The following is a 19120-nucleotide window of genomic DNA, read 5'->3' on the forward strand; positions in this document are numbered from 1 at the left end:
ACCAAATGTTCGCTCAGAAATGCTTCGCATTTAAAATAAAGTGTCCAATGGTCGGTGACTTAGCAGAGAAACCTTCGTGGCACTTTATTGAACTTGTATAGAGCAGTAACCATCGACCCATGGCGTGTACCTAATGGACATGCACCAAAGCCACAAAGCAAACGTTGTCGCTTCTCGCGTACTGCACCTCATTAACAAAACGACATTGAGAGCACCAGGACGTAGGCGGCTGTTTCATGACCTACATGACACGCATGTCATGACATTCATGCATGACATATCAATTCTGTTTGTCATAGACTATTGTCATAATATGCTAATTTGCTATGTATCAAGGTAACGAAACGACCGTGAGATCGCAAAGACGTAGGCGGCTAGGTATATAGATAGATCGACAGATAGGTAGATAGATATATAGCTAGATACATAGATAGATAGACAGATAGATAGATAGGCAGATAGATGCTGGTAAAGTACCAAATGTTCGCTCAGAAATGCTTCGCATTTAAAATAAAGTGTCCAATGGTCGGTGACTTAGCAGAGAAACCTTCGTGGCACTTTATTGAACTTGTATAGAGCAGTAACCATCGACCCATGGCGTGTACCTAATGGACATGCACCAAAGCCACAAAGCAAACGTTGTCGCTTCTCGCGTACTGCACCTCATTAACAAAACGACATTGAGAGCACCAGGACGTAGGCGGCTGTTTCATGACCTACATGACACGCATGTCATGACATTCATGCATGACATATCAATTCTGTTTGTCATAGACTATTGTCATAATATGCTAATTTGCTATGTATCAAGGTAACGAAACGACCATGAGAGCACAAAGACGTAGGCGGCTAGGTAGATAGATAGATCGACAGATAGGTAGATAGATAGATAGATAGATAGATAGATAGATAGATAGATAGATAGATAGATAGATAGATAGATAGATAGATAGATAGATGCTGTTAAAGTACAAAATGTTCGCCAAGAAATACTTCGCATTTAAAATAAAGTGTCCAATGGTCGGTGCCTTAGCAGAGAAACCTTCGTGGCACTTTATTGAACTTGTATAGAGCAGTAATCATCGACCCATGGCTTGTGCCTAATGGAAATGCACCAAAGCCACAAAGCAAACGTTGTCGCTTCTCGCGCACTGCAACTCATTAAGAAGGAAGAAGACGAAGCTTTCGCTGGTCCCAGGTCTGCTGATTTGCCTTTCAGTGATGGAAACAGGTAAATATTTTTGTTCTCGAAGTCAATGAGAATCATAGTTATCGAAGTTTTCATATAGCTTACGCTAACGTTAGTCCCCCGGTCAGGTCTTTCTGTGATTTAAACCTAACCGCCATGTCATTCATTAGAATTTGCACCCATTCTTGCCCGCAAGTAGAAACAGAACGCTATCGGCTGAGGGACGAAAATTTTTAATGAACGTGAAAAAGCTAACCTTTGAAGAAGTCATTTCAGTGGCGGCCACTTACACGCTGTGCTGAACATGACGTTATAGGAATAAAACAACACTCGATCGAGGCTAAACAAAAAATTAAGTGAACCTAGATGTGCTGGGAACTTGTAAGATCTATGATGCCCGTGTGTACTTCAGAACTAGGTTACGTGCCCGGAAATACGTTTTGCCCGGACCGACAAGTAATCTATGGCGTCTCCTAGCTTGGCTTGTGATATTTAAGCTTCTTTTTTATATACCGCAGTTTAACTGGTAATACAATAGCGAAACTGTTCAACTGTTCATATTAAATTATTGTATGTTCACCTCGCGCACTATAACCGTAAACATTTGCATGTTGCATGTGAAGGGGCAATACACATGGTGCTGGAGAGATATCCATGTCTGACCGTAAGGTGCGCTTGCTGCGTTCCTTGTGTAAGTGTACTTAAAGAAAAAGGAAATGTCAAAATTGCACCGAGCAAATTTATACAAAGTGTCAATTGTTTTGTGGCTAATTTAGATTACTCGATTTGGTAACATTACACGAAACATAGTTGAACCCCCAAAAATGTGAGTTTTTAGAGCCGCGGAACAGTTGAATTGGTGAAGCGATCGGCAGGACGAAGTGTTTGCGTTGGGACAAACTGGCACGCTCCCCGCTGCCGCGCTCGTCATCGACGCTGCGTTGCGAAAGCAACTGCTCGTGGTCATCATATGACAAACAATCCTGTTTATTGGTGCGCACGTTACGCCATGCTTGTTTAGTTATTAAGTGGATTTTTGCTGCAATTTATGCGGCCCTCTAAAACTATTATTATCAGTTCGTAAGATTGTCTAGTAGTAGGCTATCGCGTTCGGGCAGAGCTTCCACATTATGAATGCCACACATGTTATAGGAGCGATATATTCGGCAAAATTTATTTATTTATATCATTATGGTACGTCTACTACATGCCCTACTATTCGACTTCTCTCACAGAGCTGACCGAGCTGTCCTGGTCCTCAGGATACAGTACAGCGGCCAAGGGTCCAGACTCAGAGGGCTCGTCCATGTCACCATCCGCCTTCAATGACACGCGTGAGTTTGTCATGCAGGCTGCATGCTTGGATTACTTTAAACGTACGAACCTTGTCAGGCAAACCTTGTCGCGGGTTCAATTGCTTACCCTCCCCGTCGCTTTCAGAAAGGCACACAATACGAGAATGCGCATGTACCGCGTTTTGGTAAAGCGCGTGCAGTTGGTTTAAAAGCACGTACTGCGGTGTCCCTCGTATTTCGTGTGTTATTTTGGGCCTATAAACTCCTTACACTTCCAATGAAGCTATCAACAGCATCGTGCAAACAAAAAAAAGGGGGCGGGGCGGGGGGAGGGGGACGCGCACATCCTGCTGGGGCTTTTGCAATATTTGGGTAGGCTGCCAAATTAAACAAATTGATCTTAGGCTGAAACGAAACGCACCAATAATTATGAAGGGAATATGATGGAGAATGAAAAAGATGAGCGTTGAGTTTGAAAAGAAATACCACACAGTCAGTTGTCATGAAAGCCCACGGCTCTTTGGCTAGGAATTGTGAAGAAGAGATTGGAAGTGTACTGCATCCTTAAACCGCGAGAAATTCACTCAAATATTCAATGAGGTCTGCGAAAATTAATAAATACGGACATGACCTAAGCAGTCCCGTGTTAGTCTGTCAGAGGTGCACGTGCTGCGTAGCCAAAAGAAAGGCAAAGACAACGACGACGATGGAGTCACGAGCATGATCGAGCAAAGCACCGGAGAAAGGCGAAAATAAAAAGAATCTTCAGAGAACCTCGTGACGCGAGCGTGGAACGTGAGAGCGGAGCCATTGTGAGCCAGGCACAGAAGGCAGCAGCGGCGGAAGAAGCCGCCTGTCGGACGCTGGGTCCGGGCTCCTGCATATACCTGGTGCTCCTGAGCGTACGGCTCAACCATTGCTGCCGGTGTGCGTTTACGAGGTGCCCAGCGGAACAAAGACCCCAGCCTCAATGATCCTGGACTTCCCCCTTGCCCACGTTCCTGCTACCTCGTGGCACATCTCGTCGCCCGGCTCCAGCTGGGTACCTTAGTAGCAGCCCTCTCGACGCCTGCACCAGTCTAACCGTGACACTCGCCGAGACCTACAACGGTTAATATCGTGACGTGTGAACTTTGATGACGTAACTGTAATTTTGCGGACTAGTTAGACACCCGATGCTTAAAAGTTTCATAGTAGTGTTCGGTACAAGTTGTATGTCGTCGAATTGATATAAACATGTGTGTGTGTGTGTGCGACAGAGAACATACGCTTCGTATTTTCTTTACTAAATCGGTCTTTTTTGACCACGTTCAAGAAAGGACTACGGTGAAAAAAATGTATGCCGTGGCAAAGTCTTACGCTTTCGAGCTTTGGCGATTTTGTGTGATTTTATGAGCATAGCCATGTCAAAGTTAACTTTTTATAACTTTCTTGGACTTTTGGAGGGGTTTGCTGGCGCGCTTGCGCAATGGTGTACATTTGATCTTTGTGCAGAGTGATAAATAGGCATGTTTGTTTGAAGTTTAGTTTGAAGTAGTGTTCGTCCTCTCTGGTTTTACTTCTTGTGTCCTTGTTTTTGCGCTTTTGGCAAGTATAAAGAAATACAATGCAACAACATATCTCCACACAGCCATAAGAAGAATTTGTACGCTACATTGGTTGCCGGACCATAAGCCAATTGCCATTTGCACCAATCCATCTGACAAGCATGATCATATTCAATATTAAAGTTTGTTTGTTCCTCCTGTACAGCAATATCCGTAAGTGTTTCCTTTCCGCAACACCTCAACAACCATCGATATTTTTGCACGAGTTGAGCCGTCCGTGTAACCAAGCAGAAAAAGCATTCTCAGAATTCGGAATATGCACGGCATATATAGCGGTATGTCTTTATTATTATTGTGCAGCTATCGAAACAAATCTGTTTTTATCCTTAAAGGGGCGGGTTGGTCATCTGGCTAACGCCCTTACGAGAAAGGCTGTAAACCTTTGTTCATGTACACGGCGGTAAGCTAGCTGGCAGAAGCCACAGGTAAAAATATTCGGCGGATACCGCACGTATGCGGTAATAGCCTACGACCGAAGCTTTCTTTAATGGTTCCGGAACTGTCCAGACTTCTTCTTCACTTCTATGTATCTCAAGGTTCTTCGCACAACGCACGTTCTATAATCCCATTATGCTCGCTTAGCTTGTTTCCCCACGATCGGCTGCTTCTGTTGGCGACTTCATTATTCCTTTGTAGCGGACTTCATCAATATTCTGTTAACGACTTGCTTAGAGCCATTCTGGGAGAGTAGCACACAGCCATTCCTAGCCCCCAGCCGATCTGAGAGACTAAAAAGAATGTTCACATACCAAGTTCTCCATGCCCAGTTGCACGAATCAGAGACTCAAGTTGTGTATTTCGACGAAGTTGTATAATCGACAAGAGATCAGCGGCCAGCATCCGCAAGGGGAGAGGGCGGTGGGATAGGCAAATCAAGCTTTAATTCTCATTTTCAGTTTCCACCTAAACTACTATGCATTGATCTGGTGTACGACAACTAAAGGCAATATAAACAGACTTGATATTACAGAAAAAAATTATTCGTCACATCGGAAACCTGGAACCTTTGTCTACGACTAGAGAAGCATATAAATTGTTTAATATTTTCAGAGTACAGCACCTTTACACATACCGTTTATTATATGTGATGCAATTTTCTCACGTATTAGTAAAGAACTTCAATGAATGTCTAGCATGCTTAGAACACCGTCAGTCTAAGCTGAACACAAGGAATTCTAACATATGGATTACTCAACATTTCTGTACATACTGCTACAATCACCAGTCGCTAGCCTGCAACTTATCATTTATTCTCAACAAATACGTAGATATTGCGCGATAGAGTAGCAAGCAACTCCGACAATATTTTGTTCAGTTATGATATTTTGTTCGGTTACGATATTTTTGCTTCCGTTGGCTCTTGTTTATTCCATGCGTTTTTAAAATTTTTCTAAAGTAAAATCTTTTTTCCTAGTGTACATTTTTTTGCAGAAACGCACGTTTATCTCTTATGCATATGTATTTGCTGTCATTATTACGGTGCACAATGACAGACTTATTTGTAATGCAGTCATGGCTATTATGTTTTTTTTTCCTCACATATATGTATCTATCTACTACAGTGTTTGATCATGTGCCAAGTTGATGTTGCCATGTATGGTACTTTGGGCACCGTCAAGCTACTATCGTAGCTTTTAGCCCAAAATAACCACCCAGTTCTGTTTCTTTTACTGGAAAATAAAGATTGATTTGATTTGGTTTTATTTGAAGTTTTACTTTAAAACTAGGTGTTTATTCTCACCACCGGGGCGCACTGAAATCTCTGACGCGAAAATTTCACAGCTATGACTAGTAAAGATAATTTCACGCATTTTTTTTCGTGTCCATCTGTCCCAAATATATATGCAATCTAGTGTATTTGTCCCGCCAAAAAAGGAAACCTTGATTTCTCCCTATGAATGAATATATGTTATTGCGTAAGGGCAAGGGTGTTAGTCCTGGGACAGAACAGCACACTGAAGGGTGCAACATTTTCCTATAAGCAGCGGAACGCGTAATTGAAGAACAAGTAGCACCACTGGAAACTCAGCGGTCGCCTACTACCTTATACATAAACAACGGGAGCAGTATTCACAAAGCTTCTCCATCGTATAGTGTTGTTTGTCATTGGCTAGTCACCTTTGATAATATGTCCAGTATTGAGATAGGCTAGAATTTTCTATGACGGACAATGATAGCGTAAGGGCGTAATAGCCATTGCGGCACGCTAGGTGAGGCCAGAAACTTATCAAAGCTATATAAAAAGGAACCGAATTTCATTCATCTTCGACAACGAAGAAAAAAAATTGTCGTGCGCCAGAGTTCTTGTGACGACTGCGTTTTTCACAGGGAGGAGAGAGACCTAATCTTATCAGAAAAACACTCATTGTAAAACGCAACGTCGTAGTAAAATGACGTTGCGATGAGAAAATGTGAGAAGTTTTCGTTCGCTATACCAAATGTTTCTGCATAATAGGCGAAAGAGAATTTTAAAACATCGCCTGCGACAGAAAAAATGCTGGTAGTCACTCAACTGGATTACCGATAGATAATTATATTACTAGCACCAGAAACCGAAATGCATTTTTCACTAACTAGCTAAACTGCACTGAAGAATTAAAACTCTTTGCTGGGCTATAGTTGGCACATAGTTCAAGGTTAAGAATGGCCCGACACAAAATACATGGACATCAAGGGATGGGACGTGGCACTGGTCCCGTAACATCATGTCCGTCTGTTTTGTGTAGTGCTGTTCTTAACATAGAACTATGCACTAAATAACTGTCTTAATTATTTACTTATTTATTTATTGAATTTTGAAGGCATATTCACTTGGAACTAATTTTAGGATGGCGCCGGTTCAAGATATTCATTCCAAAACTGTGCGACGAAATACATGGGCGTTCCAGTTACTTTTGTGCTTCAACGATGGTGTATTAAAGAAGTGGAACAATGGAGCATTTTTACCACAACTTTCAGGCCCCATATATCAGAACCCGTGCGACCTTTAGAATTCGTTCCAAGTGGATTTGCCTTGCAAACACACCGGTTACAATTGCGATATTTGCTGTAAAGTTAGTATTCCAAAAGACAATTAGCGAATTTTTGGTAATTTTACAATTAGGTATTTCGATTTTTCCTTTAAATAATATCTATCCCATCGAGTCATTCGAGCGCAAGGCCTATAATTAGGCTATTTGCCACAAGCAATTTTAAACATTCTGTATGATCTGAAAAAAAAACTGTCTGGCAGACATTTCTAGCGTGACTATACACAGCTACTGTGGCCTCTAATAGGTCAGTAAGGTCGTTGGTCTAAGTGACATATTTTATTCATAAAGATTCACGTCTTAGTCCTCAAAAAAGCCAGTACCTCCTCTATTCTCTACGTCGCGTCCGTTTCCTGCAGGTCAAAAGCAAAGCTGTACGTGGTAGGTGCACTCCTGTTTGTGCTGGTGATGTCCGTCACTGCTATGCTGCTCATGGAGAGGCAGAGTGCCGGTAATATGACGGTTTTAGTTAGATTTTTATTTAGGTATAAAATTTCATATTTTTCCCCATGCGGACTGAGTTAAGGAACAAGCTAGCCTAAGGTATTAACCATCATCCTCATTACCAGCTGTGATGGCGTAGGGATTACCGCGTCGCGCTGCTAAGCCGGAGGGTGCGGAATCAAATCCAGGCAGCGGCGGCATTCTGAACCATTCTCACTGCAACAGATCAGGGCAGCGTTCCCACACATACGATATGCACAGTTACTCACACACACACACGCACACAAACACGCATGTATATATTGTGACGTCTCGGTTGGAACGACGTTTATTAGGCCCGGGAGCTCGTCAGCGAACCAGCGCAGCACACAGGTGATGATGATGAACACATATACAGGCGAATAGGAGGATAGGTAAAAGTGCGAGGATGATGATGATAACATACAGATGAGGAAGATGTGCGTAATAAACGCCCACACTAACTTCCCCCCGACGTGAAAGCGGCCATCCTGGCCGGCCGTCAAGGTGTCGAGGCACGCCGCGTGAAGGGTTTCATGCGGGAGACGTGGACAACCTCGGTATTGCGGCAACGGCGGTCTGTGGGGACGTCAAGAGGAGTAACGCGATAGTTGACAGGCGAAGTCTGTCCAAGGACTATGTACGGCCCGATAAACCGTGGCTGGAATTTTTCGCATAAACCAGGGGTGCGAACAGGAGTCAGGAGCAGGACCTCGTCACCAGGTCGAAAAGATACAACGCGATGGCATTCGTCGTAAATATTTTTCCGGTCTTGTTGTCTGGCCTCTGTGTTCAGGCGAGCTAGCTGGCGACAGTGGTCGAGTCGGGAAATGTACTCTTCGCACGATGATAGAGATGTATTAGCCTTGGAGTTGAAGAATGAAACGTCGAGAAAGAAAGTAGGGGAGTGCCCATAAACGAGGTAAAATGGCGAGTAGCCAGTTGTGCGCTGCACGGCCGTGTTATAGGCGAAAGTGACGAATGGGAAAAGAACATCCTAGTTTTTGTGGTCTGGTTGAATATAAGCGACGATCATGTCGGCAAGGGTGCGATGAAACCGCTCGGTCAGACTGTTAGTCTGGGGGTGATAGCTAGAAGCTGTCTTGTGGGCTGTGCCGGAGGCTCTAAGAACTTCGTTTAGCAGTTGGGAAAGGAACGCCTTTCCACGGTCACTGAGCAGTACACGAGGAGCACCATGGCGTAGAATAATGGCTTCAAGAACGAAGTCAGCAACTTCCGAAGCAGAGCCAGTAAGCACAGAAGCTGTCTCAGCGTAGCGCGTCAGATGGTCGACGGCAGTCACTATCCATCGATTGCCAGCAGTAGTGACCGGAAGGGGCCCGTAAAGGTGGATCCCAACAACCTCGAACGGGGCTGCAGTGCACGGAAGCGGCTGTAATTGGCCGACAGGAGCAGATGTTGGGAGCTTGCGACGCTGGCAGGGAGAGCAGGAACCGACGTATCTGGCGACGCTAGCAGAAAGGCCAGGCCAATAGAAACGACTTCGAATGCGGTCATAGGTTTTATGGAACCCAAGGTGGCCAGCTGTCAAATCATCGTGAAAGGCGTTGAGGACACGAAGTCGGAGAGAGCGTGGTAGAACTGGCACCCAGCGTTGCCCGTCAGGATGGTAAATACGGCGATACAGCACGCCATCGTCCAGCTTAAAGTGCGCGAGCTGGCGACGGAGGCGCGCGTTAGGTGGACGAGAAGCCCCAGAGAGGTGATCAATGAAGCGTTGACAGTACGTGTCAGCCAGCAGACGAGAGGCGAGTCGCTGATCATCGTCGAAAGGCAGTTGGTACATAGAGGCCAGGGAGGAAACCGGAGCAGTGTCGGTCGAACTGGTGACGTGCGAAGCGATTTCTGAGGCGTCGAGCGGGACCGTAGGAAGCGGGCAGCGAATTAGAGCGTCGGCGTCTTGGTGTTTCTTCCCGGACTTGTATATGATTTCGAAATCATACTCTTGGAGGCGTAAAATCCAGCGACCCAGACGTCCAGACAAGTTTTTGAGCGTGGAAAGCCAGCATAAAGCGTGGTGGTCCGTAACGATGGTGAAATGGCGGCCGTGGAGATAAGGGCGAAACTTCTGTATCGACCAAACAATAGCCAGGCACTCTTGCTCAGTGATCGTATAGTTCTTTTCGGAAGCGCCGAGGACACGGCTGGCGTATGCAATGACTCTCTCTCGCGAAGAGTTGTCGCGTTGCAGAAGAACAGCACCTATACCGCGGCCGCTAGCCTCTGTGTGTAGGAGAGTCGGTGCGGCCTCATCAAAATGGCAAAGCACAGGTGCAGAGGTGAGGGCGTCCTTCAAGCGTGCAAACGCCAATTCGAATTCCTGGGCCCACAGAAAGGGTACACCGGAAGCTAGTAGCTTGTGTAATGGAGCTGCGATGGAGGCAAAGTTCTGGATAAAGCGACGGAAATAAGAGGCGAGGCCAAGGAAACTGCGCAAGTCTTTGGGTCTGTCAGGACGAGGAAAGCGAAGAACTGCAGCCGTCTTGTCAGGGTCCGGCTGAATGCCATGCCTGCTCACGACATGACCCAGGATCTTAATGGCTTTGCTGGCGAAATGGCATTTCTTGGTGTTCAGCTGAAGACCAGCGCGGGCGAGGCACGTCAAAACTTCATCCAAGCGTTGTAGGTGCTGATTAAATGTGGATGAAAAAATGACAATGTCGTCCAGATAACACAGGCAGGTCTTCCACTTCAGGCCACGCAACACGGTGTCAATCATGCGCTCAAAAGTCGCAGGCACGTTGCAGAGCCCGAAAGGCATTACGTTGAACTCGTACAGTCCGTCGGGGGTTGCGAACGCCGTTTTTTTCTTTATCGTCTTCGTGCATGGGGATTTGCCAATTGCCAGAACGCAGATCCAGGCTGGAAAAGTATTCCGCACCTTGGAGGCAATCAAGGGCGTCATCAATGCGCGGCATAGGGTAGACGTCTTTTCGAGTTATCTTGTTGAGCGCCCGGTAATCGACGCAAAAGCGCACGGAGCCATCTTTTTTGCGGACCAAGACAACAGGAGACGACCAAGAACTAGCCGAGGGGCGAATTACCTTGCGTTCCAGCATGTCTGCGACGTTGTCTTCGATGATTTTCCGCTCGGCGAGAGACACACGGTATGGGCGGCGCCGTACGATAGATGTTTTGTCTGTCAGAATGCGATGCTCTGCAACGGTTGTTTGGCCCAACGTTGACGAATACACGTCGAAAGAATTGGCGTGCTTTTTCAACAAAGCCAGCAGCTGTTGCGTCTGCGCGGGTTTCAAGTCAGTGCTGATGACTGCTGTAAGGGCGGCGGCCGAAGAAGAATCACCAGAAGATGGGTCCCCAGAAGAGACTGGTGTAAGTGGCAAGACGCAGACAGGCTCCAGATCGGCGACGGATGCAACGGTTGTGCCTTGCGGAAGGAGGATTTTTTCTGGAGTTGCGTTCGTGGCAGTGACCAGTGCAGATCCATTGTGGAATGGAACAACTCCTGATGTAAATGTTATGCCTTTAGTAAGGCAACGAGAAGAAGGGAACACCAAGACGTCACCATGGTCAATGTCGTCGGATAGGAGAGTAACTAGTTGGATTTGACCTGGGAGTAGTTCCGTATCTTCCGCAGCGGTCAGGTGAAGTGGCGTGTGGGTTTCTTCGCCAAGCAAGTGTTCGGTGTCGGTAAGGTGTATCACACGCTGCCCACAACAAATAGCAGCAGAGGCAGAAGATAGAAAATCCCATCCCAAAATCAGCTGGTGAGAGCACGGGTATAGCACAGCAAACTGTATGTGATGGAGAATCTCATCGATAAGTACACGCGCAGTACAGAAGGCAGCAGGTCGAATAGTGTTTCCTTCGGCTGCAACCAGCGTGGGACCATCGTAAGGCGTCATAACTTTCTTCAGACGGGAACACAAATGAACATTCATAACCGACAAAGCCGCACCAGTATCCACTAAAGCATCCACGGGCACCCCTTCAACGTACACACGAATCATATTGGATGGGCGCGCTGGAGGAATTTCAGTCTTGTGTGCGTATGCAGTTTTTCCTCCGGAAACTGCATCGCTTAGTTTTCCGCGCCAACGGTAGAGGTAAGGGAGGCAGGCCTAAGTGGTGACGATGAGCGGCGGTAGGGTGATGGAGAACGGCGTCTGGCCGAACGGTAAGCGCCTCGTGCATCAGGTGATGCAGGCGGAGATGGAGAGCGCTGCGAAGGTGAAGAGTAACGCCGCCCTTGGTAAGAGGCCCCACTGTAAAAATCGCGCTCACACATATCGTAGCCCCGACGCTCGTCTTGCTGGCGCTTGCGGCAAAAGCGTGATATGTGGCCGCGATAGCCACAATAATAGCACGTAGGACGAGACGGACGCCAAGGGGGGTAGTAGGGGGTGTTCGGTGTACCGTGTGACACCGGTCAGATGGGCCGATGAAGGCTCTGGCGGTGATGACGAGAAGTGAACCGTGGGCGCAGTAGCAACCGACGCGTAAGTTGGTACATAGCCTCCTATATACTTTCTGTGCCCGCGCAATCACTCCGCGAGCGCCGTTCAACCTCCTCTCCTGACCTCCTCGCAGGTCGCCCGCTAGGGGCGCTGCTACCCCAGAATAGTTCGCTAGCCGCCGTGCATGGTTAAAGGCGGGAAAAATTGCGTGTGCGCGTCTCCATTAGTGTCAAATCGAGACAATACCCATTTGCCTCGTTTGCCGACAGTTCACTGGCTTGCTGAGCGATCACCACCTTCCTGCAGCAGTCCACGGCTGGGGAAAAAAATGCATTCTGCCTTCGATTGACGCGATGAGCTGCGGCAGGGTATTAAAGGACTGTGGCTGTGAGACTGTCGGTGCCACATTGAGGACGTCTAGCAGCAGCGCAAATGAGAGCCTTCTGGCCGAAAAGAAGACATTGTGGTCACGAGTGAGTTGTGCTACTTTAAGTGGTTTGATAGGGCGCTTTGCGAGTTGATACCCAATAGTATGGCGTATGGTTGTGGACCTATATGGATGCAACTCGTACAGTAAGAGAAACGTCCCGGGCATCGCATTTCATGAAAGTCCGAGCGATGAAGAACTTCCAGAGAAGTGGCTCCAAGTTTGAATGTGTCAAACGTGGAATGCGTCAGATACTTGCTGAGAGAGACGCACTTTGATTTGTTCTTACTAGAAAGCTCTCGTCTGACGCCGATGAATATTGTTTTGGGTGGTTGAGGAGGTCACCTGGAAGCAGTAGCGCACCCAGGATCTCAGCCAGGGGGGGGGGGGGGGGGGTTGACAGTTTGCCAATACCATCTAAACAGCACTAATTTCGATTTCTTCACGGGAAATTGTCAAAAAATGCGCTTTTTGCGAGTGTGCAGACGATTGCGCGTCTTACATCTTAGTTGCAGTACTCGAATGCGCAAGGAAAGAAAAGGGGTTAAACAAAAGGGGGGGGGGGGGTTAGGTCGGCCTCAAGGGGGGGGGGGGGGTTACAACCCCCGAATCCCCCCCGTCGGTGCGCCACTGGCTAGAAGCAACGATCAGACACACTCACGGGCAGTTTTGTGCAGAACAGAAAAGTCTCTGAAGACAGGCATTGCGTCAACATCGACAAACAGCAACGTGATGGACACGGAAGATAGCACATGCTCGTCGCTACGCCGGCAACTGAGCGTAAGTACTACGCGAGAACCATCCAAAATATTTCCCAAAGAGGCGACAGCAGCGCTGTTCAACCACATTACAAGGCGCAAAGAAACGTTTCGTTCGCCAGAATGTGCAGCACTAGCGATGGTTGGCGATACCTATCGAGAGCCGTTAAGCTGTTAATGAGCGGGTGCCTTGCAAAGAATACCTCAGTTTGTTGACAAAACCAAGCCCTCGGCGCCATCAGATTCTCTGATTAGGCTTGAAGACAGAAGCCGTCTGCTGTATCGGCCAGACGAACTCGTAGTTCTGCTGAACTCTTTGCACAAATAGGTTGAAGTAGTGCTCGCCAAGCTAAGAAATTTTACGCTGCCGCTGAGGGAGACTGCCGTGAATACTGCTTAAGTTCTGCGAGAGCGTGAACTACGTAATTGTTCAGTGCCTGAGCATCACGAAAAGCTGTTTGAGATCATGGTGACAAAGTTCTTCCGCCCTCTATTCACTAATTTTGCGCTGAAGATAACGGACAAGAACGACATCGCAAAAGTTTTTTCACAGAAGCCCCTGTCACGAAAGCTCCACAAACTTTAAATCCAAATGATGGCAATAAAAGTTTTTGTTGTGCAGTTATTAGAGCCGACATTATTTTTTTTCACACTGACATACAAAACATATGTAATATTAAGCAGAAGGAAAATGGCTTCATACTAGTACAGATAAGAGCTGTGGTTTTCCTTTTATTGTTCTTTTCTTTAGGAAGAAGCAATGCGCGGCGGCCTGTACGCTTCTGTGTCGGTGTTAAACGCCCGCAGATGTTGTAAAACAATAGAATCGGCACTGGTGATAAAAAATAGCGTGATATATAGTTATGCTACAGCGCGCGCCGCCGTAGAGCGTCCTGTATTTCTATTCTGGGGTAGCACCGCCAACTAGTGGTGAGTGACGGCACTAGGCGCGACGACCGGTTTCCTGCGTTCTCGGCGCCGATGGGCAGGCATGAAGAATATAGGAGGCTATGGTTGGTAGCGGCAACGGAGAAGTGACGTGGTCGACAGGCTTGGCAGCAACTTGCGCGTATGTCGGTCGTGCGGTAGTTGGTAATGCGTGAGGGACAGGAGCTTGTGCTGGCACAGCGCAGGTCAAGGACGCCAGTTCTTCCCTGATAACGTCACGCAATGACGCACCAAAAGGTTGGCTGGGATACGTCGAAGGTGAGGTTAACCCCATCGATTGTAACTCTTCGCGTATGAGCGTGCGTATCAGTGTACGTAGGTCATGGTCCCCCATAGAATGGGCATCGTCAATGTCGGGCTGTAGGCGGACAGACTCGAGCTCATCGAGGCGCTGACAAGTGATTACGACGTCAGCGACGGTAGCCGGATTCTTAGTGGCGAGTGCATTGAAGGCAAGAATTCCAATGCCTTTGAGAATGTGGCGTACCCTGTCCGACTCGGACATTGAAGAATTCACGCGTCGGCAGAGTGCAAGGACGTCATCGATGTAGGAGGTGTACGACTCGCCCAGGTGTTGTTTGCGAGCATCGAGGCTCTTCTTGGCGAGAGTGGACCGAACAGCCGGTGTGCCGAACACTTCACGAAGCTGGTGCTTGAAGAGAGTCCAGGCGGTCAATTCGGGCTCGTGGTTAAAGAACCACGTCTTCGCCACGCCAGACAGATAGAAGGAGACATGGCGTAGTTTATTAACATCATCCCAGTGATTGGCGGAACTGACTCGCTCATAATCGTCCAGCCAGTCTTCGACATCCTCTCCGCGAAGACCAGCGAAGAGATGGGGGTCACGCTGGGCGCTGTTGATGATAAAGGAAGGAGGCACTTGCGATGGCGGAATGGTGGCAATAGGGGTGCCAGGCTGCACGTCCTGCGGCATGCTAGCTGACGGTGTGCGCAAGCGGCGACCTGAACGAAGCTCCAGGAGGTAGACCGGACGGCCAGAGGACGTAGGACCGAAGAGCACACTCCACCACTTGTGACGTCTCGGTTGGAACGACGTTTATTAGGCCCGGGAGCTCGTCAGCGAACCAGCGCAGCACACAGGCGATGATGATGAACACATATACAGGCGAAGAGGAGGATAGGTAAAAGTGCGAGGATGATGATGATAACATACAGATGAGGAAGATGTGCGTAATAAACGCCCACAATATATATATATATATATATATATATATATATAGACATATACATATATACATATAGATCTTGCGAACGCTTGCATCGCTCTCGATGCTGACTTGAAGTCATCGTAAGCGCGGCGTTCGCCGCAGTACATCGCTCACTACGTTATGTGATCTGGCGCTCGCGCTGCTGTCAGTATGAAGAAGCTACTGCGTCTGGTGTTCTATCACCTTCACGATATTTCAGACCAGGGCGCGCACCTTGCGATGAGTAATGAATTGGTCACAACGATATTTCGCTGAATAATGGTCGTGGGACAAAAGCAAAGGAATTTACACTTGCAAGATAACGTCTAACAATGGGAGTGCAAACGGCATGGAAAGATGACAGCAAGTGACTGAAGGTTTTCTCACAGGTGACTGAAGGGAACCTTCCCTCTCAGGCGCAGCTGTTTTTCCTCCTCAGAGTTATTGCCGCAGGCGCTTTGATCGAAGCAGCTGCCACACTTGCGACGTTGCATGCAATCGCCAAAGGACCGCAACTGATTACGCAACAACTCTGAATAATAAATTCGATATATTTAAGGGGTCTCCTGCGCTTCGCACAGGTACAAATGTGACTGGTTAGAGAACGTGAACACTGAAATTGCACGGCACATTCCGGCGTACTATTTTCTGAACGCAGCTGCTGTAATACCCGCGGAAGACGCTTAACGTTTACTGATTGTCCACGAAAAGAAGGTTGAGATTTAATGTCGTTTCTTTTAATTAAAACGTCGAACCCAATAAAGTCAACAGATACCTGTGAATGCAACACGTATTCTTGCATAATCAGACCGATAAATTTGGGCCCTGTGTTTCTTCCAGAACGAAAATGGCCATCTACCTTCTTATAACGCAGCGCAATATGGAAGAGAACGCACCGCAAAAATCTACTTGCAAGGCATCAACGAGAAATGCGCCATTTTAGTTTCTTATTTGAGATTAACAAGTCATATTTTGTGGCAGCCTTCCGAAAAAAAGACAAACAACGATCAGTGTGGAAGCTTGCAAATGCTTCTGAGAACCATATTTGCCTGCTTCGGAGCTGGGCAGAGAATTTAAACTATCGTATAGACGGTTTCATGTTCGCGATAACAGCAGCGAGCGTGCCGCCCCCTAGAAACTTCCGGTCACGTGGCTTATCAGTCTGCAATGTTTTAACGCATGCTTGCTTCTTTGCCAGTTACATTTAGCAGCTATGTCAGTGGGGAAAGCCGGAAGCCGTGCAGGGCCTATGTTTGTAATCAGTGAAAAGGTCTATACATGTGCAATGCGTATCGTATTTGGCGCCGACAAATAAAACATGCCAGTGCTGCTAAATGTAATGATGCTGCAAAGCAACATACCACTGTGCTGACGTCACTTTCGCCCTCAGTTTCTTAGCTTATATATTGTCACACAACATAGCTTAGTTGATAAAATTCTCACCTATACCTTTCGGTTATCTGTCAGAGCAGCGAAAGTACGAGCAAGAAACCGCCACCACAGATGCCGAGGAGGAAGTCTGGTTCCACACGTTACCCGGGACTAAGAAGGTAAGAAGCAATAAGTTCTACTTGCAAGCTGTTTGCTCCGATAGAAGTAAGGTAAAAGCATAGTTTAAAAATGACAGTAGAAGAAATTATATTAAAAATGGAGTCAACTGCGAACTTCTGAGTTAAAACTGCCACTGTATTGCCTTTATGGTGCTGTGGGTATGAAATAAAAAAGAAAAAAGATAGTAAGTATAGCTCAGCACTTTCTGTGCTTTTATTTCGTGTGTTCTTCGGCTCTTCAAGGGTGCCACTTTAATTGAAGCGTGAGTGGTTTGAGTAAAAGCTGGATCCCCACTTTTGGCGTTATCCACACAGGTTTTAGTTTTGGCGTGCTTTTTTGTCATTGGCAAGCTGCCTTTAATAATTATTATGTCCAGCATGGGGATTGGCTGCAATTTACTTCTAGGAACAATTTAGCGTAAGAGCTTTTTTTGTGAATACGGTCCCAAGGCATATGTATTCAGCCCTTTGCACATGCTTAGAAGTAGGATGTGTTTAGCTGTGACAGCATGTTTTTACTAGCAAGAGTTAGCGCTTTCACGCTTGTGCTGCGTCGAACCCCAAAATGTCTTTATTGCGATAGCAATTATGTGAACACTCCAACCACACTTCTGCCGTAGCCGTGAGGTTCTGTATGAAGTCCAAGGGCGATAAAATCACCGCCGCGCGCCGTATGCTGTGTGTGCGAGTGAAAGCGTGCGAAACTGTGTCGGCGATCGCGGCTCAATCTCGCGCACGCAAGGGAAGGACGGAAGCACGCCGTCTTCTGTCACGCGCAACGCTCCGGGGGGAGGGGAGGGAGGGTTCGTTCTACTGCGGGCGGCCGCACGCGCCCGCAAGGCTATGGGGTGAGGGTAGGACGAGGGGTGGAGATCGCGTTTTACTCCAGGCGGCTCCAGCAGCCGCGCGTGCTCGCCCGGGCCGCTAAGCGGAGGTGGGAGCAACGCAGCCGTCGGAGCGCGCGGCGCGTGTGGCAGTGATTCATGAGGCCGAGTGGTGGCGCGCGCGTCTACAGTAATACTTGTGTCACACGGGCATATTTGGAAGGCCTTCCAGTCAACGGCTTTCGAAACGCCACAACTCTATCGACTCAAAGGAGTTGTCGCGCTGCTACACGGCACATTTGAAAGGCCGTTGAGTGGTTCAGGCGTTTCTCGCAAAATTGTGTGGCGCTCCAGATCTTTATTTTCGTTCTCATGTCACCAAAACTTAAACAACATTAAAACCACTTAAAGCACTATAATTTCTTTTATGTTTGTTTATACGGCCAAATGGCGGCGATATGACGGCAGCCGGCAGCAAATTGAGTAGAGGGAGAGTCTACTAGACAACATGGAGAAAGGAATGAACACAAGCACGTTGCTGTTGTCGAGTGTATGTACAGTTTGCACATGTCAAGTGGTAAAAATACTTTATTGAATAATTAATAACATTCATATACAGTGTTTTAGAGCATTTTGGTTCGATTTGTTCTTTCTAACCATGAGTACGAGCACACTGTGAAGGAGAGGGCATGTTCTCGCTGTTTCCGCTTCCGCAGCTCAAAGGCCATCGAGATTTCGATAGAGTTGTGGAGTGCTCCGTTGACTCGATAGACTATTGACTCGACGGCCTTCGAAACCGCTCGTGTAGCAGTTCGAACTTGACCTTTGAGTCAACCGTCTATCGGTTGGAAGGCCTTCGAAACGCACGTGTCACATGGGTATAAGATGCCTCCGCTGTAGTTTAGCTGCTGCCGGAGCTAGAGAGTGCGCTAGGTTGGTACGGTTCTGTTCGGTTATTTTTGCTCCACGCTCGTTTCTGTTCGCATTCACGTTGTGTAGTTGCGCCTTCTTGTGGTGACAATATTTTTACACGTTGCCGTGCCGTAAGAAGCACTGGCAAGTCGCGTGAAACGACAGACGCACTGTTTTGCGCCGCGCTGCACAACAGGCTAAGGTTCTGCTAGACAACCAGAAAAAAAAGTTTCCCTTTTCTCGGTACCCTATGACGATGCGGCACTTAAACCGTGGCAGCGGGACAGAACCAAGATAATGTTGCTTGCCGTCGCTTGGAGATACTGAGATTATTTTTTGCATTCAGCCTAATTACACACTTGGTCATATTTAATTATTCAACTTGAAAAACTACTGATAGAGATTTCTGTTGCCCAATATGTTCTACATAAAACCGCTTTTCTGAGCTTGAAAGAAGCCCGCGAATACAAGC

The 19120-nt window shown here is 47.3% G+C and overlaps 1 protein-coding gene across 1 annotated transcript in view; it reads left to right on the top strand.

Annotated features, from left to right (window-relative positions):
* Positions 1 to 2396: 2396 nt before the first annotated feature.
* LOC125947702 (uncharacterized) overlaps positions 2397 to 19120 on the top strand; it is a 57921-nt gene continuing 41197 nt past the window's right edge. The window contains exons 1-3 of the mRNA XM_049672945.1: positions 2397 to 2527; positions 7480 to 7571; positions 16830 to 16912. Coding sequence (XP_049528902.1) covers positions 2397 to 2527; positions 7480 to 7571; positions 16830 to 16912 — 306 coding nt within the window. The remainder of the gene's footprint in view (positions 2528 to 7479; positions 7572 to 16829; positions 16913 to 19120) is intronic.

Source organism: Dermacentor silvarum, chromosome 8 (genome assembly GCF_013339745.2).
Source record: "Dermacentor silvarum isolate Dsil-2018 chromosome 8, BIME_Dsil_1.4, whole genome shotgun sequence".
Lineage (NCBI taxonomy): Eukaryota > Metazoa > Arthropoda > Arachnida > Ixodida > Ixodidae > Dermacentor > Dermacentor silvarum.